Raw genomic sequence first — 24,093 nt, 5'->3', positions numbered from 1 at the left:
GAAACGTGAAATGGCACTTCTGCTCCGCGGTGGCGGCAGCCACGGCCCAGGGGCCTCGCTGAGCACCAGCTCCCTGCTGCCGGCACTGCCGCTCACCCCGAGCACCCGTCCCCAGCCCGGTGTGGGGGACTGGTGAAGGTCATCGACAAGGTCGGAGATGTGACCGTCCTTGACTATTGCTGCTGGCTCTCAGTAGCCAAAGCCCAGGTGGGGCTGCTGCTGTGTGTGCTGCCTCTGCCGTGGTCAGGCAGCTCCTTCGCATGGGTGTTTGGGGGGAGCAGAGACACGCACCCAGGCTGGGTGCAGGTGGTAGAGATGGCCATGCCTGCCGATGGTCGTGGTGGCCCTCGTCGCTGTAGTGAGGAGATGTTGGGGGACAGGCAACCTGCTCGGCAGCTGGGCTGGGGGTGAGCCCAGGGCAAGCGCGCAAGAGCGGCGTGTTCCTCGCCCTGTGCTGTCCCCGCAGCTGGTGGTGTGGGAAGATGAGGCCAAAAAGCCCTCCCTGGAGGGACAGCACCTTTCCCACGCAGGAAGGGCTCAGGCCTTTGGAGGACAGCCAGAGGCAGCTAGCCAGCAGGTTGTCATTAGTGAGATGAATTTGTCTGTCTCAGCGCACAGCCTGGCTTCAGGAAGAGGGTGCTCCCGAGGGGTCTCCGGTTATAGGTCGGGTCAGGTGGAAGGGGGGTGGCACTGTCCCCGTCCCTCACGTGAGCTGCCGGGGGCACAGCTGCGGTCCCGGCAATGCCAGGGCTGCAGCTGAGCAGATGGGGCACCCCCAGTGCGCTGCCTGGGGCAGGGGCTTCACGGAGGGTCCCCTGCCCAGACCTGGAGGGAGGGGGGAGCAGGAAAGTGGTGGTGGGGGGCAGCTGACCCCGCTGGGTGTATGAGCAGCCCTGCTGGGGTGCGAGGCTCCATCCTCGTCTGTCACCACATCTCTGGTCACCATGACAACAGACAGGGAGGCAGGCGGGAGCGGGCGGGCAGCCCTGGGGGGTGTGGGTGGGGGCCATGGGCACGGGCTGGCACCCACGGGGACCCTGCGGGTGTGTGGGGGCGGCTGGCAGAATGCCTGGGTCTCTCTTGGGCCTGGTGTGTGTGGTGGGGGGGGGGGGATGCTGGGCAGGGCTCAGGCCAGGCACCGTGATCTCCCTGCTGTCCTGCTCCAGACCAAAAATCCTGGGGTTGGCGGGGGGGACGGGGGACACGGGACACAGCGGGTTCGTCTGGGGGCGCAGGCGCTGCGGCACAGCCGGGCAGCCCCTGTGCCGGCTGGTTTGGCAGGGCGAGGCTTTGGCTGGCGCGGAGCAGTTGAGTCACGCTGCTGCCCAGAGCGGTGCCAGGCGCAGGGCTGCTCAGCGGGGTCTGTGTCCCCAGGCCACCGCAGGGCCGGTGGCCTCCCGGGGCTGGCAGAAATCCGAGGAGGGGGGTGTAGGGTAGGACTGTGCCCCAGCACAGGATGGCACCTTCCCTGTGTGCCTCTAGCACGAGGGATGTGTTCCCTTCCCCGGGCACCCATGGGGATAGAGGGGAGCGGGTGGCTGCAGGTCCCTCTCTAGCTGTCCCCATCCCCGGCTGGCTGCCGGGACCTGGGGAACGAGGTGAGCAGTCTCTGGGAGCACGGGCACCCCCCGCCCTCCCCGGCCCACGCGCCCACTCGCGCCAGAAGCTCTTGGCAGGCGGGGAGTGTGTTCCTGGCAGCCCGGCCCTCTCCCATCTGGTATTTATCTCCTTCCCGAAATCCCTCCTGCTGCGGGGGGGATGCCTGGTTCAGGGGGGGGGACCTGGGCCCCACTGCTCACTCTGCAGCGTGGCAGTCACTGTGCTGACACAGAGAGGAGGCTGGGCTGACAGACTGCGGGGGGGGGGGGGGGGTGGATGAAGGGACCCCCCACACACACCCACACCCCAAAAATGCACATGGGTCCCAGGAGGTTTCACTGGGTGCTCTGGGGCATCGCAGCTGGCTGTGGGCCTGAGGGCAACGCCACAGGGGCACCTTTGCCTCAAGCAAGCTCCCAGCCCCAAACTGGCAGCAATGGGGGCAGCTGCACTGGGGAGGGGGTGCATCATGTCTGCCCCCCCGGACCCCAGTGGCCTGCCAGCGTTGTCCCTCCCTCCCCAAATCCTGGGTGCCCCAAAGCCGCAGGAGCCAGGAGAGCCCGTGGGTTGCCTGGGCAACTGCAGCCAGGCAGTGATGGGGAGCGGTCCAGGGGAGCGGTTGCCATGGAGACCAGAAGAGCGCGATCACCTTGGCAACAGTCCTGTTCCCCCCCCCCCCACACACACACACTTTGGGGCTGTATCCTGAGGAGATGCACCCCAGCCGGGGTCCCCTGCCCACCAGCCACCACCAGTGAGCGTGCACCTGGGCCAGCTCTCTGGGTGAGGAGGGAGGTGGCAGCACCCCCCACCCACCCCTGGGGGGCAGAGCCTTGGCTCCCGGCATGCCCCTCGAGTCCCCCAACTCAATGGCGCGAAGGAAGAGGCAAGGCTGAGCTCGGCTCCTTGGCTTTATCACTCCACACACAAGCTGCTCCTGCACTCGGTCCTGGCCGGGAAGCAGGCAGGAAAGCTGGGTGCAGTGGGGGCCGGAGGCGTGGGTGGGCTCTGGGGCACCCCAGGGCTGTCCCTGTGCTCCAGAAGGAGAGTGGGGACCCTGTGGAGAGGGATGGAAGGATGCTGTCCCCCTCCCCGGGTGGCAGACCAGCTGGCAAAGAGGCATGCTTCATTGCCACCAGCCCCCGGGTGCCCCCCCCCCAGTCTGGGCAGTGGCTGTAGGCATGTGGATTTGGTGGGGGGAGGACAATGATGGCACCAAGGCGTGCCACTGTGGTGGCTTGGGGGAGTTTGGGTCTCTGTCACCCCCACCATGCCTGCCTGGCTCTGTCCCACCAGCCCCGGTCCTGCCCCCGCCGTCCTTTCCATAAAGCCACACACCGGAAAAGCAAAACAAAGGAAAAGTCCTGCATGGCTTTGGGGGGGTCAGGCCTCAGAAAGGGGCACAGGTCAAACAGCCGTTAGCCAAGGGAATCCCCCTGGTGTGGGGCAGGGGACTCAGCTCCTTGGCTCAGGCACTGAGTATGCTTGCCCCAAGCCTTCATGTTCAGGGGGTTCCCTCTGGCAGACAAAGGGAGGATGAGGAGGCTATAACCTGCCCCCTCCCCCCCCGCCCCAAAACAAACAGGAGGGCTCATCAGGACCCCTGCCTCCCAACAGGAATCACACAGCTGCACGCGAGGGGACAGCTGAGATTTCTGCAGGCTCCAGGCTTGGCTTGGTTTGCGGTGCCCCTCCCTGGGCACCCCCCAGGTGTTCTCAGGCCTGGTAGAGGGGCACCACGCGGTCAATAGGCCCCCGGCAGATGGGGCAGAGGCGGGTGGGCAAAGCCTGGAAGCAGCGGAAGCAGCAGCAGATGTGGCCGCAGCCCAAGAGGACGCACTCGCGGGGCCGCGTCAGGCAGATCACGCAGGAGTCCTCGGGCCCCTCGTCCCCGGCTCCCTCGCCCTCCGCCTCCTTGTCCTCACGCTGCTGCTTGAGGCGGGCGCGGCGGTAGGCACGGCACAGGGCATGCAGGAGGACGGCCAGACCCGCCACGGCGCACAGCATGGCCACCCCCTTCCAGAGCCCGCTGGCTGACTCCAGCTCTGCCAGCACCGTCTGCCAGTCCCCCAGGCACAGGAAATATTCTCCCCCCTGGGCCGGCGGCTGGAGGTGCAGGGAGCCGTCAAGGTGCAGGGCCAGCTCCCCGATACCCGTCAGCCCGGCCCCCACCCGCAGCATCTCCTCTGTCTCCAGGATGCCCTTGGGCTTCTCCCCACTCAAGTACTGGCCCAGCAGGTCACGGAAGCCGTGGGCTGGCTGCTGGAACCGCTCATACACTGTCTCCAGCGGCAGGGAGACAGCTCGGAGTGGGCTCTCCACGCTCACTGGCGTCACTGCCTCAGTATCCGGCGAGGCCAGCAAGAAGGGGACGGTGTAGACCTGCTCCGAGAGCACCCGCTCGCTCTCACTCCTGCAAGCGGAGAGTGCAGTGCTGGAATGTGGACAACACGGAGGAACTCGGAGCTCCTGGGGCTGAGCCAAGGATAGGGACTAGAGCCTTTAACCGAGCCACTTTCTGCCTCTCGAATAGCCCCAGAGGATGGGGGTCTGGACCCACTGGTGCAAGCCCACCCCTGCTGTCCCCTCCCATGGCTCACCAGCTCCGGGCCAAGCTGTTCCAGATCAGCCGATGTTCTTTCAGAAGCAGTTTCTGGATCACACCCTGCAGCCCCTCATGGTAATGGCTGGTGAGCACAGCCTTGGCTGGCAGCACTATGCCTAAGGACCAAAGAATGCATCACAGCCAAAGGAGGAGAGCCCAGCCCCTGTCCCCGGTATGGGGCCACAGGGTCTCCTTACCTTCCAGGGCAACGTAAGGCAGGCACCTCCCATCAGCCGCAGAGACCAGTGCTGGTAAATCGTCGTCAACCTGGAGCTTTGGGGCCTCCTGCAAGAGCAGGGACTGAGTGTGAACACGGGCAGGGGCAGACGGGCTAGCAGGCAGAGGGTGGGTCACGCATGGCTTTGTGGGGATCTCTGGCAGGATGTGACCTGCTCGGTCCTGGCCATCATGACATCAGTAGAGGATGCGGCAGGCTGCTGTCATCAGTGAGGTGCATTCAAATCAAAAGCCCTGGGCCGGGCAGCGTAGGGCAGCAGGGAAGGAACAGCGGGCATGAGAGAGCACCTGAGGGAGAGGGCTACCTGTATGCGTGCCACGACTCTGGCTTTCTTCCTGTACAGGTAGTAGAAGAGGCCGGAGAAGGCGAGGCTGGAGCCCAGACACAGCAGCTCCCCAGGTGTGATGGGCGGTGCATCCATGGTGCCAGGCTTGGGGGGCACGCCTGCAAGGTGAGCGTGTTGGCTGGGGGACGGGGCCGTGGTGGCCCAGGGGCAGGGATGTCCCAGCGCCCCTGTCCCCAGGGCAGCCACGTCCCACTGCCCCTGTCCCCAGGGCGCTGCCGCCTTAGGGCCAGGCCTGCCCGCGGACCCGGCTGGGGGCAGTTCAGCTCCAGCACCCACAAGTGCCCCGCAGGCCCGGCCCGACCCAGCACCCCTTGCCCAGCCTGGGTCCAGAGGCGCCCGTCTTGCCCTGCACCCAGGACCGGGCCGAGGCCCGGCACCCGTGACCCAGCCCGGGCCCTGCACCCAGGGTCCCACCTAGGCCTGGCAACCCCCGGTTCGCTCCCAGCACCTCCAGTCCGGGCCCAGCACCCCCGATCTGGCCCGCACCCAGCCCCCGGCTCGGACCCAGCCCACCAGGCCCGGCCCGGCCCCGCCGCTGCCGCTCACGCCGGCCCGGCCCCGCTGCCCCCCCGTGCCCCCCGAGGCCGGAGGCGCCCAGGCCCGGACCCTTGGCCCCGCCGCGCTGCCTGCTGGGAAATGGAGTGCGGCCCCCGCGCCGCGGCGGCGGGGCGCGCCGTGTCCGGAACTACAGCCCCCAGCGTCCTTCGCGCCGAACTACAGCTCCCGTCGCGCCTTGGGCCTGCAACTGACGGGACTACAACTCCCGGCGGCCTTTGCGAGCCCCCCCCTCCCGCGGCCGCTGGTCTCTGTGGGCCGGCGGGGTCCCAGTGCAGAGGCGGGGGTGGAGGGGGGGGGATCCCAGTATGGGGCTGGGGGCGCGGGGTGGGGAGAGGTTCTGGCCAGGGCAGGCCCCAGGCGCTCTGGGGAGGGGGCTCGGCCGCGGCCTGGCCCCAGGGCTGGATGGGGTCACCAGTGCTGTCACCCCCGCCTGGGGGTGGCAACGGGACCCCTTGGCTGGCCTCTCCAGCGGGGAGACCCCCACCCCACTGGGGCTGGGCTGGGGCTGTGGGGCTGAGGGTCAGCCCTGTGTCTGCCGTTCTCCTTCCCCGCGTGTCTGCTCCCCTCCCTCCATCCCTCAAGACATCTCCCGCTCCCCTCCCTCGGTCCCTCGGGATTTCTCATCTCCTGCTTCGGTCCCTCGGGATTTCTCATCTCCTGCTCCTGTCCCTCGGGATGTCTCCTCTCCCACACGTCCCCCCGCTTTTGAGCCACCTCCCGCTCCAGATCCCACCTCTCCCCCCTGCCCTGACACCGTGAAGGACCCGGAGCCGCCGGAGTAAGTGGAAACTGCTTTTAATCGTTAAATAAATTCAGCGACAGCCACCCACAGCCGAAGGCACCAGAGTCCCCGCTGCCGCCCGCTGGTCCCAGCAGAGGTGGATGGGGAAGCCAAGCCGGACTGGGAGGGGGCGAGGGGAGAGTGGAGCCGGGTGACCCCCAGCTTCCATCTCCGGCAGGTCAGGGGGCAGGAGCGGGGGGGGGGCTCGGCTCTAGTGCTCTCCCTGGGACCCCTCTGACCTGCCTGCCTGGGGGGGAGACGTGGCCACTGGGGGGGGGCTGAGCGGTGCCCATCTCTAGCACATCAGGGTTGGGGGGCAGAGCTGCATTTTGGGGGTGCTACGGCTTCTCTGCCGGCCGTGCCTGGCCCCAGGCCATGGATGGGGGCTGCGGTGGGTGTCCGGTGTGGGGCCGTGTGTGCTGGGGAGGGGGGCAGAGGTGGGGTGAGGCGGCGTGTGGTGTGTGCACAGGGGGGAACCGCGACGGAGGGTGACCTGGGGGGGTGACCCCGCTCTCTGCCCGTGGGCCAGCTCTGGCAGCTGGTGAGTGCTGGGGTGGGGGACACAGCAGAGCATCACCCCCTCTGTCCCCAGCACCCTCCCCGTCCCTACCACACCTCACAGTGCTTGCCGGGGTTCATGGGGGAGCCCAGGGGGCAGCCGAAATGTTCGACAAAGTCCCGGGAGTTGCTGAGGGTGCCGATGACACGGTACTTGTCAGGGCTGTGGGGGTCGGTCACCAGCCCTTCGTGGGAGCTCTCGGGCGTCCGGACGGAGCACCACACCTGCCGGAGCAGGAGCAGCCTCAGGGACGGGGGGCAGAGCCCCCTGGGGTGGGATGGGGGGCTGTGGGCTGGCTCCGAGGGGCCGGGGAGGGATGGGGAACCCACCATCCCACCCTGTCCTACCTGAGCGAAGCCCACGAAGAATAGCTGGTGGTTGGTGAGCCCCAGGGCTGGCAGGCGCTTCTCCTCCCCGTTCTTCTGCAGCCAGGACTTGTATGCCTGTGGGAGAAGTGCCCTGAAGCCCTGAGGAGGGACAGACAGGCACGGGGGTCCGTGTCCCCTCGGGACAGTGGCACTCACATTGTAGGCTGCCTTGAGCCCACCGTTGTCGGCGATGTTCTCGCCCAGCGTCTGCCGGCCATTGACCTTCTCGCGGTGGACAGTGTAGCGGCCATACTGCTCCGTCATGCACGCCGTCCGGTTCTTGAAGGCCTCCAGGGAGGAGTTCTGCCACCACGGCCGCAGGTTGCCCTCCTTGTCATATTCCCGCCCTGCAGGACCGAGACGTGGCGTGGGACCGGGGGACGCTGGCCCCCTGCAGAGCCCCTGCTGCAGGGGGTCCCGAAGCAGGGTGAGTGTGGTGGGGAGAGCCCCAGGGGACACCGGGGGACCTGGCGCCTTGGGTCCATGCCCAGAGGAGAAGGTGTCCCCCCACCCCTGCTCCGGGTGGGCTCCGGCTGGGGCTCAGCTGTGCACTTGGGTCCCCAACCATCCCCCGGTGCATCCCCACTGGATTTGTCACCCCAAATTCCCCCATTGAACCCTTCTTGGCTCCGGGGCTGCAGTGAAGGCGCAAAGCAGAGCGGATGCGAGAGGGACCCGTCCCGTGCCCCGCGGGGAGGAGGATGAGGTGGGGGCCGGGGCTGCAGACACCGTGTCCTCACCAAGCGGATGGAGCGAAAGCTGCACAGAGAAGCCGGGGGGAGCTATCGGCAGGTGCCACCTGGGGAGACAGGACGATAGAAGGGGGGGCGGCCAGGGGCGCACGAGCACGCATGATGCAATGGATGGCAAAGCGGGACCCCCGCACGCCCGCGGCACCCCATCCCCATGCCAAGGGCAGGGGGTGGGCGGGGGGCCAAGGGGTGGGAGGGCAAGAAGGTGATGGGGGTCGGAGATGGTGCTGCCCACGGGCTCTCACCTTGGTCGTCGAATGCGTGGGTCAGCTCATGCCCCATCACCACGCCGATACCGCCGAAATTAAGGGCTCTGTTGGGCCATGGGAGAGAGCCAGGTAAGTGCGGGGGGGGGGATGATGCCATCACAGCCTGCCCCTGCACCAGGCACCCCCTCCGCAGCCTGGGCACCCCGTTTGTGTCCAGGGCACCTAGCAAGACTCTGCTCCAGTTGGCACCCAGCTGGGAATGAGTCCTGTTGGGGACACTGGTGGCCCCACAGGGACTTTGCAGGCTGTCTTGGCTGCAGGAGGTAAAGCCTTGAGGGATCCTCAAGACTCTCAGGGCTTTGCTTTGTGACTGTGGGGGGCTCTGTGGGGTGCTGGTCCTGATCCAACCCATGCCCCCCCAACCCCAGGAGATGCTCCCCATCCCCATGCCAGGCTCACTTGGGGTGGTTGCGGGCGTAGAAGGGAGCCTGCAGGATGCCGGCGGGGAAAACGATCCCGTTCTTGGTGGGCAGGTAGTAGGCATTGACGGTCTGCGGGGTCATGCTCCACCTGGGGCAGGGAGGTGGGACAGGGGACAGGCAGGGATGTGTCCCCTCTTCCCCCCACCCCAGCATCCTCCTGTGCCATCTCCCACGGTGGGTCCCCTGGCTGCCCTGCCTGGGGCTGGCATTGCTGCCCCTGTCCCATGACCAAGGGACCCTGTCCTGGGGACAAGCCAGAGCCACCACAGGTGACCTACAACGCTGTGCTACCCCCTGGGGGGACCTTCCCCCCAGCGAACCAGTGCCACCCAGGCTATGCTGGGGACAGTGCTGGTGTCACATCCTCCGCTCCCCCCCCCAGGCTCTCCCCCTTACTGGTCGCGGTTGGGGGGTTTCCGGAGCTGGTCGGCCATCACTTTGGCAGAGAAGTTGTAGAAGTTGAGCATGTTCTGGAAGAAGGAGTCCTCTGAGACCTCGTACTGGAGAGGAAGAGGAGGGTGAGGGGTCCACCAGGGTGGTTCACCCCACCCTGGCCAGGATGCGCTCGATACCAGGGTGGCTCCGTTAATGCCCTGTCCCAAATGGGTCCCCCAAATAGGGACATTGCCCCACCATGGGGCCCCCCAGGACTTGGCATGAGCAGGGACCAGACCCCCTCCCCATGAGCCGGGTGCCCCCCTACCCCATCATAGACATCGTCCAGCTCCTTGTTGTCCAGGATGAAGTCAGGGAAGCCGATCATGTCATAGATGGCGTCCGCCTGCGTCGGGAGAGGCTCCAGCAGTGAGATGGTGGGGGGGGGCTTACCAGGATGGGGGAGGTCTCCCACCCACTGCCCTCCCTGGGGTCACCTTCTCCTTCGCAGCCTGCCTGGTCTTCTCGTCCATCCAGTCCAGCTGGTCCAGGGACACCTCGAACGCTGCCCGGATCTCGCTGATCATCTCTTCAGCCTGGGGAGGGGAGGGACTGAAGCCCCCCTGCCCGCTGCAGCCCCTCAGGCAGGGACAGGGTGGGCAGGATGTGACCTCCCCAGGGCTGGGGGTCCCATTTCCCTGCTCCCCACCTTCCAGCCCTGGAGTTTGGGGGGGGGGGAAGGGGGGTTCCTGTGGGTGATGGGAAGGGTACAAGGGCAGAAGCGTCCTCACAATGGCCTTGCTGTCCCGGTCGAAGGTGGCTTTGACGAAGAGGGAGCCCAGGGCGAAGCCTAGCGTGTCGTCCGTGTTGGAGATGCAGGTTTGCCAGCGGGGTGTGCAGGACTGTGGGAGCGAGACGGGGGTCTGTGAGACCCTCAGCTCCCTTCCCTGCTCCCCTCCCTTCCCCTAGCCCAGCTCTGCCCCCTCCCCAGGAGGGAGATGCTCAGCAGCTAAATCCCCATCCCAAAAGATGATCCCTGGGTTCCCTCTGCAGCATCCAGGGCCCAGCATCTGAAGGACATCCCAAGGGCAGAGATGGTCCTGGCCGCTTCCAGGCTGAGGGCAGAGGGGGCTGGTCCCAGGGCCCCCCGTTACCTTCCTGGTGCCATAGAGCGTCTCCAGCAGCCTCTCCTGGGCTGTCTCGAAGCGCTGGTCCAGGCTGGAGGCCGTCTTCTGCACCAGGTTCCAGATCAGGTAGTTGTTCAGAATGCTGCAGGGGCAGAGAGACACCACGACTCGCCATGACTCACCACGATCCATGGGGATGCCCCAGCCTCCAAGCCACTGCCAAGCCCAAAATGTGCCCCCGCCATGGGGGAAGCCCCAAATGGGGCACGGTCAGGGGCTCACGGGCACCTCACCTCCTGTCGGTGCCATTGATGAGGTCAGAGACCTGCTGGAGGTAGGTGTCCCCATACACCACCACGGGCTCCGTGTCCGCCAGCTCCAGTGGGGCCAGGGCATAGGACAGGTAATCCAGCCAGTCGATGGCAGGGGCCAGAGCCTGGAGGGGACACAGGGTTGTGGCACCCGGGTGCTTGGCATGGCTCTGCCACATTCTGCCCGGCACCAGGGGATCCCCCAGGGCAGGGGCTGTGCTCCCCGGGAAGGTCTCAAGGTCCCTCACCACCCCAGATCCCTTTTCTGCCCCCAAGCACCTTCCCCGTGGCTCGCCGCTGCTCATAAGGAGGGGACCCTGGGACCCCCCCCATGTGGGGTGGCAGCTTCTCCCAAATCCTAACAAGCGGCGGGGGATGAGCACCTCACTCCAGCACCCAGCGCATGTCCCAGAACGGATGGGGCTGCCCGGGGTGTCCTGAGGGGGGGCAGCAGTGGGCACGGACCCCTCAGTGTCCCACTGGACAACCCTCCCCTTGCGTCCCCAGAGGCTTTCCCTGGGCTGCGCTGGGCCGTGCCCACCTGCAGCTCGGCAATGCTCATCTTGTGGTAGATCTTCTCGTCGTCCCGCCGCTCAGCCTGGGGCACGGTGATGTTGGCCAGCTGGGTTTCGAAGTCCAGCACCTGCTGCATCTGGAGGCGGGTGGGCTCCGGGGCTCCCCCCAGCAGTGTGCCCAACTCCACCATGTAGTCCAGGTACGCTGCCAGGACCTGGCGGGACCCCGAGCCCCAGTTCAGCACTGGCCGCAGCTCATCCCACCTCCCCGGGGGGTTCTGACCCGCTGCCTGAGCACCGTGCCTGGGCACCGTGCCACCCGATGGGCAGGGTGCAGGTGCCAGGTGCTCCCCAGCGCTGCTCGCACCCCATTGCCGTGGGTTTCCCCTGACTGCTGCCAGCAGCGTGCCTGGCACTCAGCCTCACCCTCTCGTTGGCGGTCTTGTTCAGGTAGTAATCCCGGGATGGGAGGAAAAGCCCCGACTGGTCCACCTGGGGGGAGAGAGGGGCAGCACGGGCAGCCCGGTGCCCTGCCGGTGCCCACCGCCCCTCGGTGCCAAGATGCCAACCTGGATGATGTTGCTGTTGGAACTTTTGGAGTCTGCACCCACATACACCGTGAAGAAGGGGGTCGCCCGGTACGTGCCTGACACCATCTTGAGTACCTCCATGAAGCTGCTCTGGTTCCAGGAGCCGGTGACGTTCCACCCCCCGATCTGCCGGCAGACGGACCCGGCGCCTCAAGGAGGGATGGGATCTGTCCCCAAGGGCTGCCCCCTCCCCAGTTACGTGAAGAGCCAAACGAGAGATGTGCTGGGCACATCCCCGACAGCTCGGCTCATATGTGGATGGCCGCCCACCTTGTCGATGAGCTCCATGAGGGGCTGGGAGCCCAGCTCCTCTATCCTCTGCTCCTTGAGGCAGGACAGGTAGTACCGCTGCGTCTTCCGCTCCGCCTCGCTGCTGGAGTTGAAGGTGGTGTTCTCTGCAGGAGGCTGTGGGTCAGCCCCAGGGATGCCGGGGCTCTTCCCGCCTGCACCCGGAGGTCACCCCCCCGCTGGCTGTGACCCACCCGGTGCCCACCTAGGAGATGCTTCATGATGGCCTGGTTCTGGTCCCAGATGCTGTTGAAGGTGCTCCACTTGGAGCGCCCGTTGGGCAGCGGGTTCCTCTTGATCCAGCCCCCGCACGAGTACTGGTAGAAGTCCTGGCACGGGTCCGTCTCCGCATCCAGGGCCTCCAGGATCTTGCTGGCCACCCGGACGCAGGCGTCCGTCAGGCACATGCTGTGAGAGGGATCTGGCAGGGAAGGCATGCCTGGGGCTGTGCGTGTGTGCCAGGGAAAACCAAGGCACGGAGCGGGGCCAAGCCCTGCCTGCACCCCGAGGCGGGCAGAGCACCCGGAGCAGGAGCCCCGCGCTGACCCGTCCCTCCCCATCCTGCCGCGTTCCCCCTGGGTGGGGGGACACCACTGCCGCCCCCGCAGGGACACGGGGACCCTCCCTACCTCTGCGGTACTGGATGGCCAGGGTGACGACGGCGACGCCGAGCAGCAGTGCCAGGGAGACGGCGACGGCGCAGAGCACCAGCTCCAGCTGGCTGCGCGAGGCCAGGCGGCTCAGCAGCGGCCCCGGCCCCTTCCGAAACCCCACCTGGGCAGAAGCAGGACCCGCCATCGCACCGTGGGGGGGACCGAACCTCGCCGCTCCCCCTTCCCTCCCCTACTGCTCCCCGGTGCCTGGCTTGGCTGCGTGACGAGGTGGGGACCAGGGCATCCCTCCGCGGGTACCCAGGGCACCAGCCCCGGTGAGCCGGCAGTGGCTGCTGGCAGCCCCCCCAGCCGCAAGGAAGGACGACGGCCTGGGCACAATCTCTGCCGCATTTTGGCTGCCTCCCAGCACATCCCTGGGGACAGCCAGGGCTGGCTTGGCTCCCGGCCCTGCTCCCGCTGACCACCCGGCTGCGGGCAGGCTCCGGCTGAGGGCGAGGAGGGGGGCCGGGGAGGATGGAGAGGGGAAGGATGGAGGGGCTGGGGCAGACCTCACCTCCACGCTGTCGGGAGAGACGCTGCCGTCCCCCGCCGGCTCTGGCCCCTCGTCGTCCTGCAGCGTGGCACGCTTGTAATCGGGCATCTGCCGAAGGAGGGAGTGGGCTGGGATGGGGGCATGGGGGTGGCTGCCCCCTACCCCGCTATGCCCTCTGGCTCTTACGGTGAGGGCCGGTGCCCACTCAGCGGGTGCACAGGGGGGCCGGGGCAGCCCCTGACCCCCCTCGGTGTGCCCAGGCCTCCCCCAGAGGCTGTCCCCAGCCCCGGGTGGCCCCGAGGAGCTGGGGGAGAGCTGCTGGTGGGGGGCTCGGGGGCTCCCACCGGAGCATCCCTCCGCGTCGCCATGGCAGCTGTGGCATCAGCCCCGCCGACAGGTGCCACATCGCCACGGAGACGTGGTCCCCGTTGCCAGGCAACCGTTGCCTAGTGCTGCTGCCTCGCCCCTCCTCCCCCGCCTGGAACTTTCCATGCAGATGTGCACCGGTCCGAAACATCTGGAAGCGCCTCCCACCCCAGCCTGGCCCCGGGGGTGCCCGGGGCGCAGGGACGAGCCCATGTGGGCAAAGTGTGTGGGGTGAGAGGGGGCAACAGAGGGGCTGCCAGCCCGCAGGGTGGGACCCCCTCACTGCCGGCCTTGTGGGGCGGCCCGGCAGGGGCTGTTTGCGCCGACCCAGCCGTGAGGGCTGCTGAGGACTCAGCCAAGAGGGAGGTGGTGGAGCTGAGCCAGCAGCTTTGTGGGGGGGATGAGCTGGAGGAAAAAGCTGGAGGCTTTGGTGGAAGAGAATCAGCAATGCTGCTGGTCGTGAGCCATCCTTAGGCTTCAGAGTCAACACCCGGGTGGGTTGCGGCTCACCCTCCCGTCTGTGCTGCAGACTAAGGTGGATGCCCCAGGGCTGCCTGCAGGGCTGGTGTTAGGGGCCAGGAAGAAGCCGGGGCGGAAAGGATGATGGGCAGGGGGTGAAGCAGAGCAAGTGCCCCGTGCCCAGCTCTGCCCACTGCCACTCTGCTGGGACAGGGAGGGGGCTTTGCCAAGGGCTGCCGCGGTGGGAGGGTGCGAGGCTGGGATCGACAGTTGGCAGGAGCCCCCCGCCGGGGCGGGTTCCCGGGAGCTGATGGCGTTAGGAGGGATGGCTCAGCATCCTGTTGGAGCTCGGCCAGCCGGGCACCCCCACTGCCCCCACTCCCCCAACATGCTCCTCTCCCCTCCCGGGGGGTCCTCATCCTCCTGGGCACCAGCTGGCAGCACCCCCTCCCCAGCACCTCCTGGCACCCTCGAGGCGGGAGCAGGTCCTGCTCTTGGGGCTCCTCCTGCCCCCTCCGTGGGGCTGAGACCCGTGGGGACAGGGCCCTCTGCTCCCTCCAGGGGTGCTGTCTTGGGGGGCACCCTACGAGCAGCATCACTGTACCCCAGGTGGGCTTCATGCCTCGGCAGAGCAGGGTCTGTGGGGCCATCTCCGAACCGCCCCAGCTCCCCTTGCCCAACCCCAGGCAGGGGTTTGGGGGGTCCTTTCTCCCGCTTCTTCCCCCCACCTTGGGGGACGGGGACCCTCCAGCCACCCAGCTCCCCCAGCCTCACGCAGCCCCCTGCATCCCCCAGGCTCTCGCCCCCCCAAATCTCCCCCAGCCCCCCCTCCCAGCCCTTCCTCCCGCCGGCTCCCGCAGCCCCCCCAGCCCTACCAGCTCCTTCAGCCCTCCAGCCCCCGGGCTCTCCTCTGCCCCGGCCCCCTCCCGTCCCCCTCGCCCCCTCCTCCGCCCCCGGAGCCGGTGCCCCCCGTCCCCCCTTCCTCCTGCCCCACTCCCCGCCCTGCCCCGCCGCCGTCCCCGGCCCGGCCCGCGCCGCTGTCCCCGGGCACTCACGGCGTGTCCGAGCTCCTGGAGGGCCACGTTCATCCTGGCCATCCCGGGCCGCCTCCCGCCTAGCTCCGCTCCCCGCCCGGGCCGCGCCGGGCCGCCGCCGCCGCCGCAGCGCCGCCTGCCTCCGCCGCCGCCATGGCCCGCACCGGGCGCCGCGCCGCCGCCGGGACCGGGACCGGGACCGGGACCGGGCAGGGATGGGGCCGCGCCGGAGGGATGGAGCCGCGGGGGCTGGTACCGGCGGGGCGCGGCCCGCAGGCACCGGGCGGGGGCCGGCCCCCCGGGGGGTGGCTGGAGCGGGGACACCGGTGCCCAGCCCGGTCGCACCGCAGCGCTCCGCTCCACCCGGTCCGGCCCCGCCGCCAAGGTGACCGCCGTGCCTGCGGGAGGAGCCCCGCACCGGCACCCGCACGGGACCCGCACCGCACCGGTACCCGCACCGGGAGCCACACCGGCGCTTTGCACCCTCGCCAGCGAGGGAGGCACGCTGGCACCGGCACCGGTACGGCGAGCAGCACTCGGGCTTGCACAACACGCACCGGTACACTGACGCAAGTACCGGCACCGGGCTTCGGCACCCGGGGAGGGACGCTGACACCGCACGGCACCGGGTACCGGCACCGGCAGCGGGGTGGTAACAGTGCGGGGCCGCAGCAGGCCGACCTGCCCCGGTATGCGGGCACACGCTCAGGTGGACGCAGACATGGACTGAGTGACACCCCCCCCCCGGTACCCCGAGGGACCCCAAGGTCACCCGCAGGCCCGTGCCGCCGCACGCGGTGTGACGCAGTGGCACCCACGCGGGTGTGCGCAGCCACGGTCACCACCGCCGCGGTGAGCGAGGAGGAGGCCCTGGCTGTGCACGTGGCCTTGCACCCTGCCTCGCCACCTCCCCAGCCCCGTGTCACCGCATGTCACCCGCCCGGTGCCCGGGGTGCTGCCAGGGGGGCAGCGGTGTGTGTGGGTGTCCGGGTACCCGGGTAGGGTCCCCCCCACCCTCCAGCACGCAGGGTGCATAGCTGCCGTGTGGGTGCAGTCATGCTTTGGAAAATGGCACTGGGGAGACGCCTGGCACCACACCAGTTGCCCAGGGGTTTCCCCACGGAGCACAGCCCGGGGTGGGGGGGGAAGGTGCCCCCCCGGGGGTGCCCGGTGGGGGTGGGCGAGGCGGTGCCACCTGCCCGAACTGCGAGGCCGGGGGCACAGAGCGGCACACGTGCGCGGGAGGGGGGTGTGTGTGTGTGCACGGCTGGAGGGGCAGAGGGGGTACCCACGGGTGTCCGTGGCGCGTCGGCTCTCCACCGAGCCCGCCTGCCCCGGGCAGTGTCACCTCACTTGCCCGGCTCCGGTGGCACCGGTGCCTCCTGCCAGGGCGGGGGAGCTCCGGGTCCCCGTTCCCGTCCCCGGCTGCCAGCGCTCCCCGGCAGTGCCGGAGCCCCGGGAAGGGAAGGGCCGGGCCGGGCCGGGCCGGGCCGGGCACCCCCCGCTCCCGCCGCCGCCGGCGGTGCCGGTGCCCGGCGTTGCGCAGCGGCGCGGCACGTGGGGCCGCCCCGCCCCGCGCCCCGCCCTTGCCCCCGCCCCTCGCCCCGCCCCCCCGGCGCGCGCCGGCTCCGTCACGGCGGCGCCGGGCGGCGATTGGCGGCGGGCGCGGGCGGCGCGCAGGCGCAGAGCGGCGGGTGCGCGTCCGGAGCGGCCATGGACGCGGGCGGCGGCGGCGGGCAGAGCCGGGTGCAGGGCGGCCCCGGGTCGGGCGGCGACGAGAAGCCCACGCCGCCCTGGGGCCGGGACCGCCGGGACCCGCCCGCGGGGCCCGAGAAGGAGCAGGAGCTGGTGAGCGCCGCCGCGCCGCGGGCCGCAGCTGAGTCACGGCCCGGCCGGCCCCGCGTCACCGGTGGGGCGGGACGGGACGTCATCGCGCGTCACGGGGACGGCCGGCACCCCTCTGGGGGCGCCGGCGGCGTCGCCGGGGCTCGCTGCGGCGGGGGCGCGTGACGTCACCGGCGAGGGGGCTCCCTCCGGCGGGAGCGCGTGACGTCACTGAGGCGAGGGGCTCCCTGCGGGAGGCGGGCCGTGACGTCTCGGGGCTGCCCGCGTGACGCAGCTGAAGGCTCCCTGTTCCTGGGGGGGGCGGTGTGCATGTGCGATGGGGGACGTGATGTCGCTGGAGCGGGGTGAGGGGAGCCGTGACGAGATCAGGGCGCGCGTGTGACAGCGGGGACTGTGGAGGGGTCCCCTCTTTTTGGCATGGGGGTGGTCTTGGCGCTGAGGGTCCCGGGGGGGCTGCCTCTGGGTGGGGGGCTGCCTCTGGGTGGGGGGCTGCCTCTGGGTGGGGGGCTGCCACTGGGTGGGGGGCTGCTGTCCCTGCCATGCCCCTCTCCGTGGGGGTGTTTCTGTGCAGCACAGGGTAACGGGGGAGGCGCTTCTCACCCCGTGGGAAGGAGGGGTCTCTTCGGGGGGGGTATCCCCAGTAATGGGGGCGTTGACCCCCAGCAACAGTGGGGCAGGATGGTGCCGTGGGGAGGGGGGGGGCGCTGTGTCCCAGTCCCCCTGCAGCTTGGGATGACAGCTGCACCCCTGTCACCCTGGGGATGTCTGTGCTGGGTGCCCTTAGCTCTGCTTTCTCCTGTGCATTTTGGCAGTCAGAGGAAGACAAGCAGCTGCAGGATGAGCTGGAGATGCTGGTGGAGCGCCTGGGGGTAAGTCTGTGCTGTGCCCCTCAGCAAGGAGCTGTGGAGGAGCAGAGCCCTGGTCAGGACTTGAATCCATCTGTCCCTTGATTACTGTCATTCCTTGTGCAGTGGAGATGGGGGGGGGGTGTTCACCCTGAGCCTTCTTGTCCGCTGCAGTCTGTCCCTCAGTCTTGCTGCCTGTCTGACCTGTGCTCAAGGGACCTCTGCCTCCCTCTTGTGTGGGTGGCTTTCTGCCCCGCTGTGGCCTCCCTCCCCAGCACCTGGGCTGAAGGAGGCAGCCCAGGCCGGGGGGAGCTGCTCTGCTCAGAGCCATGGCTGTGTTTGGGGAGGGCTGGAGGGGTGGTGGTGCAAGAACCAGCCCCCTGCTGCCTGACTTGCAGCTTCTCTCTGCAGGAGAAAGATACATCCCTCTACCGCCCAGCCTTGGAGGAGCTGCGGAGGCAGATCCGCTCTTCCACCACCTCCATGACCTCCGTTCCCAAACCCCTCAAGTTCCTGCGGCCCCATTATGGCAAGCTGAAGGAAATCTATGAGAACATGGCTCCAGGAGAGAACAAGGTAAAGGCTCTTGGCCCCACCATCCCACTTGGCTGGGGGGTCGGTGCTGGGGCAGGTATTTGGAGAGCCCTCCAGACCCCATGGTCTAACATCATGCCCTGTGACTTGCTCTGGTGGCTTATAACTTGCCAGGGCCGTGCCTTTGTCACTTGTGATGGCTTGTGGGTGCAGGGAGGGTGTTGTGTCCCTGGCTGCCCCTTCTTCCCTGTGCCCGGCATGTGTCTGGACCTCCACACTCTTTCCCCAGCGCTTTGCGGCAGACATCATTTCTGTTCTGGCCATGACCATGAGCGGGGAGCGTGAGTGTCTGAAGTACAGGCTGGTGGGCTCCCAGGAGGAGCTGGCATCTTGGGGGCATGAATACGTCAGGTAAGCCTGGGTGGGAGCCAGACTTGGGGAAGGATGAGGGCTCAGAGGGATTTCCTTGAGCGCTTTGACTCTGGCCTGTCTGGGAGGTGTCCTGACTTGCTGGGCTTGTGTTCAGCTGCCCCTGTCATGCCTGCACATGTGTCACCGCATCCTCTATCCACAGTGATTGGCCAGCTGCAGAGATCTTGCTGCCATGGCCTCTGTAATCTCTGATCTTAACCCTATTCCTCCTCTGGGCTTGTCGCCCATAAGCTCTTGCAGGAAAGTGGAGCCCCCGTAAACAATACACAACCCCAGCTAACTGGCAGCAGCTGCCCCCCTGTCCTTGGGACTGGGCGAAGCTGGTTTCTGTGGTGGTGATGTCCCTTTGTCCCCGCAGGCACTTGGCAGGAGAGGTGGCCAAGGAGTGGCAGGAGATTGATGAGGCTGACAAGGCTCAGAGGGACACGCTCCTCACCCTCGTCAAGGAGATTGTCCCCTACAACATGGCGCACAATGCAGAGCATGAGGCTTGCGACCTGCTCATGGAGATTGAGCAGATGGACATGCTAGAGAAGTACATTGATGACAACGCCTACTCCAAAGTGTGCCTCTACCTCACCAGGTGAGGGGGCTCGGCAGGCTGAGGTGCTGGAGGGACCCTGGTCCCTGGTGGGCCGAGGTTGCCTGACGTGGTTGTCACCCTCCTGTCTGTCTCCTCCTCAAAGCTGTGTAAGCTACGTCCCAGAGCCTGAGAACTCGGCTCTCCTGCGCTGTGCCCTGGGCATCTTCCGCAAGTTTAGCCGCTACCCTGAAGCCCTACGCCTGGCTCTGATGCTCAATGATGTGGAGCTGGTGGAGGACATCTTCACTTCCTGCAAAGATGTGTAAGTGGAGACTCATTCCCCGCCCTCTGGGCCCTCTGTCCATCGTGGTGGGGCACGGCTCCCTGTCTGGGCGAAGCTGGATTGGATCCTGCCGCCACTGGAGGTGTCTGGGGGTTTGGACTGAGACTCTTGTCCCTGAAATCAAGATGGGCAAGAGCGGGTCATCTCTGGGCTGCTCTTGTGTGCCTCTAGAGCAGGGCAGATTGGCTTGCCATTTGGTGAATGTGTGTTTGTGGCTGGCTGGGGTCTGGGCACTTGTGAAACCTCTCCCCTCTGTGCAGAGTTGTCCAGAAGCAGATGGCCTTTATGCTGGGCCGCCATGGGGTCTTCCTGGAGCTGAACGAGGATGTGGAGGAGTACGAGGACCTGACTGAGATCATGTCCAACGTCCAGCTCAACAGCAACTTCCTGGCCTTGGCCAGAGAGGTGAGTGTACCAGCTGGGAAAAGAGCCCTGAGCTGCCTCCAGCTGTGGCTGCCCTGGCTGCCCGGCTCTGTGGCAAGATCTGGGAAGAGGTCCTTCATCCCTACGAGCTTAGCCAGGCACACCCTGGAGAGGTTGCCCTTGTAGGACAGCTGCCCTGGCGTGTGCTGACCAGGAGGTAACCCCCTTCTCCCTTGCCTCTGCAGCTGGACATCATGGAGCCCAAAGTGCCGGACGATATTTACAAAACCCACCTGGAAAATAACCGTAAGGGCTTGTGTTACGGCCTGTTGTCTCTGCCTGTGGGGAGTTTCTGGGGCTGCAAGGCACCTCTGGGCTGGCACAGTCAGCTGTGTATCCCGAGGTGGGCAGTTGGCCTGCTCGCGGTCTCTGACCTGGTGTGGAGCAGACTCAGCTGCCTGCTCTGGATTTGGGCTTCTCCTTCCTGCTGATGGTGGGACAGGTCCTCATCCCCCTGTGGCATGGGATGGCTGTGCAGTGGAGGGCTGGCAGGGCTTCTCTTGCTGCCTGGCTCACCCTGACATCGTTCCCCAGGGTTCGGAGGGAGCGGTTCCCAAGTGGACTCAGCCCGGATGAATTTGGCCTCCTCCTTTGTGAATGGCTTTGTGAACGCTGCGTTTGGACAGGACAAGCTACTGACAGACGATGGCAATAAATGGTTGTACAAGAACAAGGACCATGGTGAGGGAGCCAGCTGGGCAGGGGCTGGAGGCGCCCCTAGGTTTGGGGTCGCTACCCTGTCTCTTTTGGGGGCCTGCTGAAAGGGGGGCTGCAGGGCATGGCTGCCGCTGGGCTGTCCTGTGTCCCTGGCCACCACCTGCCCCAGGCAGGGCACATTGATTCAGGGCTGACGTGGGTTCTTCTCTCCTGGAACTGCAGGGATGCTGAGTGCTGCAGCATCACTGGGCACGATACTGCTGTGGGACGTGGACGGGGGGCTCACGCAGATCGACAAGTACCTGTACTCCTCAGAGGATTACATCAAGGTTGGTGGCACCGATCCTGACACGGGCTCTATGGCTGCGTGGGGCAACCCTGCTTGTGGGTTGGATGTGCGGCTGGCTCGGGGAATGGTTGACCTTGCCTTGGTCTGCTGCGTGGCTCAGCTCCTGACCAGAGAGGGGTTGGATGCCCTGTTTTTGAGTGGCTCACAGAAAGGCAGGGAGCTCTTGGGGACTGCCTGAGGCACCTTTGGGGTGCCCTTGTCACAGAGCTATGAGCTTTGGACTGCTCAGCTGGATCCAGAGTGGCATTGATCACTTGGTACCAACTTGCCTATCCCGGGGAGTGGGTGTAATGTGTGGGGTGACATCGGTCACTGGCTTGCAGGGAGCTTTGTGCATTGGTGGCCAGTGTGTGATGGTGCTTCTGCCTTGCAGTCGGGAGCCCTCCTTGCCTGTGGCATTGTGAACTCAGGGGTGAGGAACGAGTGTGACCCTGCCCTGGCCCTCCTGTCTGACTATGTCCTCCACAACAGCAACACCATGAGGATCGGAGCCATTTTTGGGTAAGGACCTAACCCCAGCCTTCCATGTGCTGCGCGGGGTGGTGCAGCTCCCCCCCCTCACGCTCCCCTGGACTCTCCGCAGGCTGGGGCTGGCGTATGCAGGCTCCAACCGTGAGGACGTCCTGACTTTGCTGCTACCTGTGATGGGAGATTCCAAGTCCAGCATGGAGGTAGGGAGCGAGACAAGGTTCACCTGGGGTTCCTGCTTCCTCACTCAGTCCCCAGCAGCTCCTGGGGATACAGGGGCTGTCCTGCAGATGGTTTGGGCTCTGGGAGCAGGGCAGCATGTCCCTGCCTGAGGTGCTCTGCCAGAAGAGCACGACCCTGTTTGGGGGCCAGCTGTGGGCCAGCTCGCTGTGCACTGTCCCTGCATGTAGCATGTCTCCTTCTCTCCTTCACCAGGTGGCTGGCGTGACCGCCCTGGCCTGTGGGATGATATCGGTGGGCTCCTGCAATGGGGATGTCACCTCAACCATCCTCCAGACCATCATGGAGAAATCGGAGACGGAGCTGAAGGACACGTATGCTCGGTGGCTGCCGCTTGGCCTGGGCTTGAACCACTTGGGTAAGGCTGGGCAGTGCTAGTGGCTCATGGGTTTGGTGTCGGGGTGGGAGCATCCCTCCACCGCTGTCCTCTAACCACTGCGCCTTCCTCGGCAGGGAAGGGAGAGGCGATCGAGGCCATCTTGGCAGCGCTGGAGGTGGTGTCAGAGCCGTTCCGCAGCTTTGCCAACACGCTGGTGGACATCTGCGCCTATGCAGGTGAGTTGGGCTGATGAGGCAGGGGAGGCAGGAGCGGGTCCCGGGCCCTCCGCCTGCTGATCCTGGCCCTCCGCTCTCCCCTCAGGCTCAGGGAATGTCCTGAAGGTGCAACAGCTCCTGCACATCTGCAGTGAGCACTTTGACTCCAAGGAGAAGGAGGAGGACAAGGACAAAAAGGACAAGAAAGAGAAGGAAAAGAAGGAGAGCTCAGCTGACATGGGGGCTCACCAGGTGGGAAAACATGGGCTGGGAGCCATGTCACAGGTGCAGGAGCTGGCTTTGGAGTGGTCCCTAAGCCACTTGCAGGATCAGTGCTGGAGGAAAACAGCCCCCAGCAGCATCTCCTGTTCTCCCTGTCGCCCTGGGCTCAGGGTGGGCGCAGGGGCTGTGAGAACTTGGGTTTTGGGCTGGGTGCTTCCTGCCTGGCACTCAGTGCCTGTGTCCCCCATAGGGTGTAGCAGTGTTGGGAATTGCGCTTATTGCCATGGGCGAGGAGATCGGCGCTGAGATGGCCCTGCGCACATTTGGCCACCTGGTGAGTGACACCGGAGGGGATAGCACAGAGCTGGGAAAGGGACCTGGGAATAGAGACTGGGTCTTGCTTGACATCTCTGTAGACCTCGCTGCCTGCCCGTGGTAAGCTGGGTCTAACACCTACCTACCTTCCGTGCAGCTGCGGTACGGGGAGCCCACCCTCCGCCGTGCTGTGCCCCTGGCCCTGGCACTTATCTCTGTCTCCAACCCCCGGCTCAACATCCTCGACACCCTCAGCAAGTTCTCCCACGACGCTGACCCCGAGGTCTCCTACAACTCCATCTTTGCCATGGGCATGGTGGGCAGCGGTAAGCCTGGGTGACAGCCGAGTTTGGGGCTCATGGGGGGGGAAGGTGGGAGACCCAAACCGTGTACCCTACTCTCTGCCTGCACCCCCTCTCCCCCAGGTACCAACAACGCCCGGCTAGCAGCGATGCTGCGGCAGCTAGCCCAGTACCATGCCAAGGACCCCAACAACCTCTTCATGGTGCGGTTAGCCCAGGTGATGATCCTATGCTTGCTGCTTGTGGCAGCAAAGGGGCAGGTTGGGGGCCCTGCCCTGGGTATGGGAGGGGAGTGATGTCCTGGGCGTTCCACCCTCCTGCCAGGCAGGGCTGGGGGTCCCATGTGTTATCCCACTGCTCTCTCACGTGCTTTCTCTGCCACACCAGGGCCTGACCCACCTGGGCAAGGGGACGCTCACCCTGTGCCCCTACCACAGTGATCGCCAGCTCATGAGCCAGGTGGCCGTGGCCGGGCTGCTGACCGTCCTCGTGTCCTTCCTGGATGTGCGCAACAGTGAGTACTGCGGGCTTGGCACTCCTCTGCTGCGTGGGGTGGGCACCACTCAGCCCCTTTACTTCTGTCTCCCTTCCAGTTATCCTGGGCAAGTCCCACTATGTTCTCTACGGCCTTGTTGCTGCCATGCAGCCCCGCATGCTGGTCACCTTCGATGAGGAGCTGCGACCTCTGCCTGTGTCGGTTCGGGTGGGACAGGTAAGGGGCAGCCAGAGCTGGGGATGGGATGCTCCGGTGTCCCTGCCCATCCCCGGCATTTACCTCGCTCTTCTCTCGTAGGCTGTGGATGTGGTGGGCCAGGCAGGCAAGCCCAAAACCATCACTGGCTTCCAGACTCACACGACGCCGGTGCTGCTGGCACATGGAGAGCGGGCAGAGCTGGCCACAGAGGAGCATGTGCCCGTGACGCCCATCCTGGAAGGATTTGTTATCCTACGCAAGAACCCCAACTACGACGTTTGAGCCGAAGCGGGGGCTGGGGGGTGGGTAGGTGGTTTGGGAGGGGGGGAAAAAAACCCTAGTTTGTTTGTTTGTTTGTTTTTGTTACCGAGACTCAAGGAAATAAACTCTGGGGAGACACTAGTGGTGTTGTACCCTCCACGTGCTGGGGCTGTGCTCTGATCCCCTCGAGAGTACCTGCTGCCCGTGGGGGCCAGACACAGTGCAGACCCTGAGAAGCGGGGGATGAACACAGAGTTGTGGGGTGCCATGGGTGCTCCCAGTCCCCTGTGGGTCTGGCTCCTGCTCTTCCCCACCCTGCACCGGGTTGTGACCCCCGTGGCACCCTGGCAGCACGTGCCTGGTGCGGCAGGGTGTGCTGGTGGTGTGCAGCACCCCTG

General features: G+C 66.6%; 3 protein-coding genes across 7 annotated transcripts; 1 reads left to right on the top strand and 2 right to left on the bottom strand.

The window, feature by feature from the left end:
• Nucleotides 1-2,498: 2,498 nt before the first annotated feature.
• Nucleotides 2,499-5,359, bottom strand: LOC142032642 (mitochondrial ubiquitin ligase activator of nfkb 1-A-like). Of its 2 annotated transcripts, none has more exons than XM_075031506.1 (5): nucleotides 5,203-5,359; nucleotides 4,747-4,886; nucleotides 4,402-4,489; nucleotides 4,200-4,320; nucleotides 2,499-4,012 (listed from the first exon to the last, which is right to left on the bottom strand). In XM_075031506.1, exons 2-5 carry the CDS (start codon nucleotides 4,861-4,863, stop codon nucleotides 3,316-3,318), a joined length of 1,023 nt encoding a protein of 340 aa, XP_074887607.1. In that variant the 5' UTR covers nucleotides 4,864-4,886; nucleotides 5,203-5,359; the 3' UTR covers nucleotides 2,499-3,315. The 2 variants fall into 2 exon arrangements, with proteins under 2 accessions (XP_074887607.1, XP_074887606.1); XM_075031505.1 differs by having other exon boundaries at nucleotides 5,293-5,332.
• A 1,374-nt stretch (nucleotides 5,360-6,733) lies between these two features.
• On the bottom strand, nucleotides 6,734-14,771 carry ECE2 (endothelin converting enzyme 2). Of its 3 annotated transcripts, none has more exons than XM_075033208.1 (19): nucleotides 14,730-14,771; nucleotides 12,871-12,957; nucleotides 12,333-12,477; nucleotides 11,909-12,124; nucleotides 11,686-11,810; nucleotides 11,395-11,541; nucleotides 11,252-11,317; nucleotides 10,852-11,040; nucleotides 10,293-10,435; nucleotides 10,027-10,141; nucleotides 9,664-9,774; nucleotides 9,370-9,468; nucleotides 9,201-9,278; nucleotides 8,894-8,997; nucleotides 8,475-8,585; nucleotides 8,052-8,119; nucleotides 7,211-7,401; nucleotides 7,034-7,129; nucleotides 6,734-6,910 (listed from the first exon to the last, which is right to left on the bottom strand). In XM_075033208.1, the coding sequence occupies exons 1-19, from the start codon at nucleotides 14,769-14,771 to the stop codon at nucleotides 6,734-6,736; spliced, it is 2,310 nt and encodes a 769-aa protein (XP_074889309.1). The 3 variants fall into 3 exon arrangements, with proteins under 3 accessions (XP_074889309.1, XP_074889310.1, XP_074889311.1); XM_075033209.1 differs by having other exon boundaries at nucleotides 14,724-14,762; XM_075033210.1 differs by lacking the exon at nucleotides 12,871-12,957 and having other exon boundaries at nucleotides 14,724-14,762.
• A 1,618-nt stretch (nucleotides 14,772-16,389) lies between these two features.
• PSMD2 (proteasome 26S subunit ubiquitin receptor, non-ATPase 2) lies at nucleotides 16,390-23,795 on the top strand. Of its 2 annotated transcripts, none has more exons than XM_075031503.1 (21): nucleotides 16,390-16,556; nucleotides 17,366-17,422; nucleotides 17,810-17,974; nucleotides 18,222-18,343; nucleotides 18,723-18,947; nucleotides 19,051-19,209; nucleotides 19,491-19,635; nucleotides 19,839-19,899; nucleotides 20,188-20,334; nucleotides 20,533-20,639; nucleotides 21,033-21,160; nucleotides 21,243-21,330; nucleotides 21,563-21,725; nucleotides 21,821-21,922; nucleotides 22,008-22,153; nucleotides 22,374-22,457; nucleotides 22,596-22,764; nucleotides 22,864-22,958; nucleotides 23,128-23,254; nucleotides 23,334-23,452; nucleotides 23,534-23,795. In XM_075031503.1, exons 1-21 carry the CDS (start codon nucleotides 16,422-16,424, stop codon nucleotides 23,714-23,716), a joined length of 2,727 nt encoding a protein of 908 aa, XP_074887604.1. In that variant the 5' UTR covers nucleotides 16,390-16,421; the 3' UTR covers nucleotides 23,717-23,795. The 2 variants fall into 2 exon arrangements, with proteins under 2 accessions (XP_074887604.1, XP_074887605.1); XM_075031504.1 differs by lacking the exon at nucleotides 16,390-16,556 and adding an exon at nucleotides 16,791-16,897.
• The last annotated feature ends 298 nt before the right edge of the window (nucleotides 23,796-24,093 follow it).

The sequence above is a fragment of the Buteo buteo genome, chromosome 7 (genome assembly GCF_964188355.1).
Source record: "Buteo buteo chromosome 7, bButBut1.hap1.1, whole genome shotgun sequence".
Classification (NCBI taxonomy): domain Eukaryota; kingdom Metazoa; phylum Chordata; class Aves; order Accipitriformes; family Accipitridae; genus Buteo; species Buteo buteo.
The sequence above is the reverse complement of the archived record's forward strand: the minus strand, read 5'-3'. Positions and strand labels throughout refer to the sequence as shown.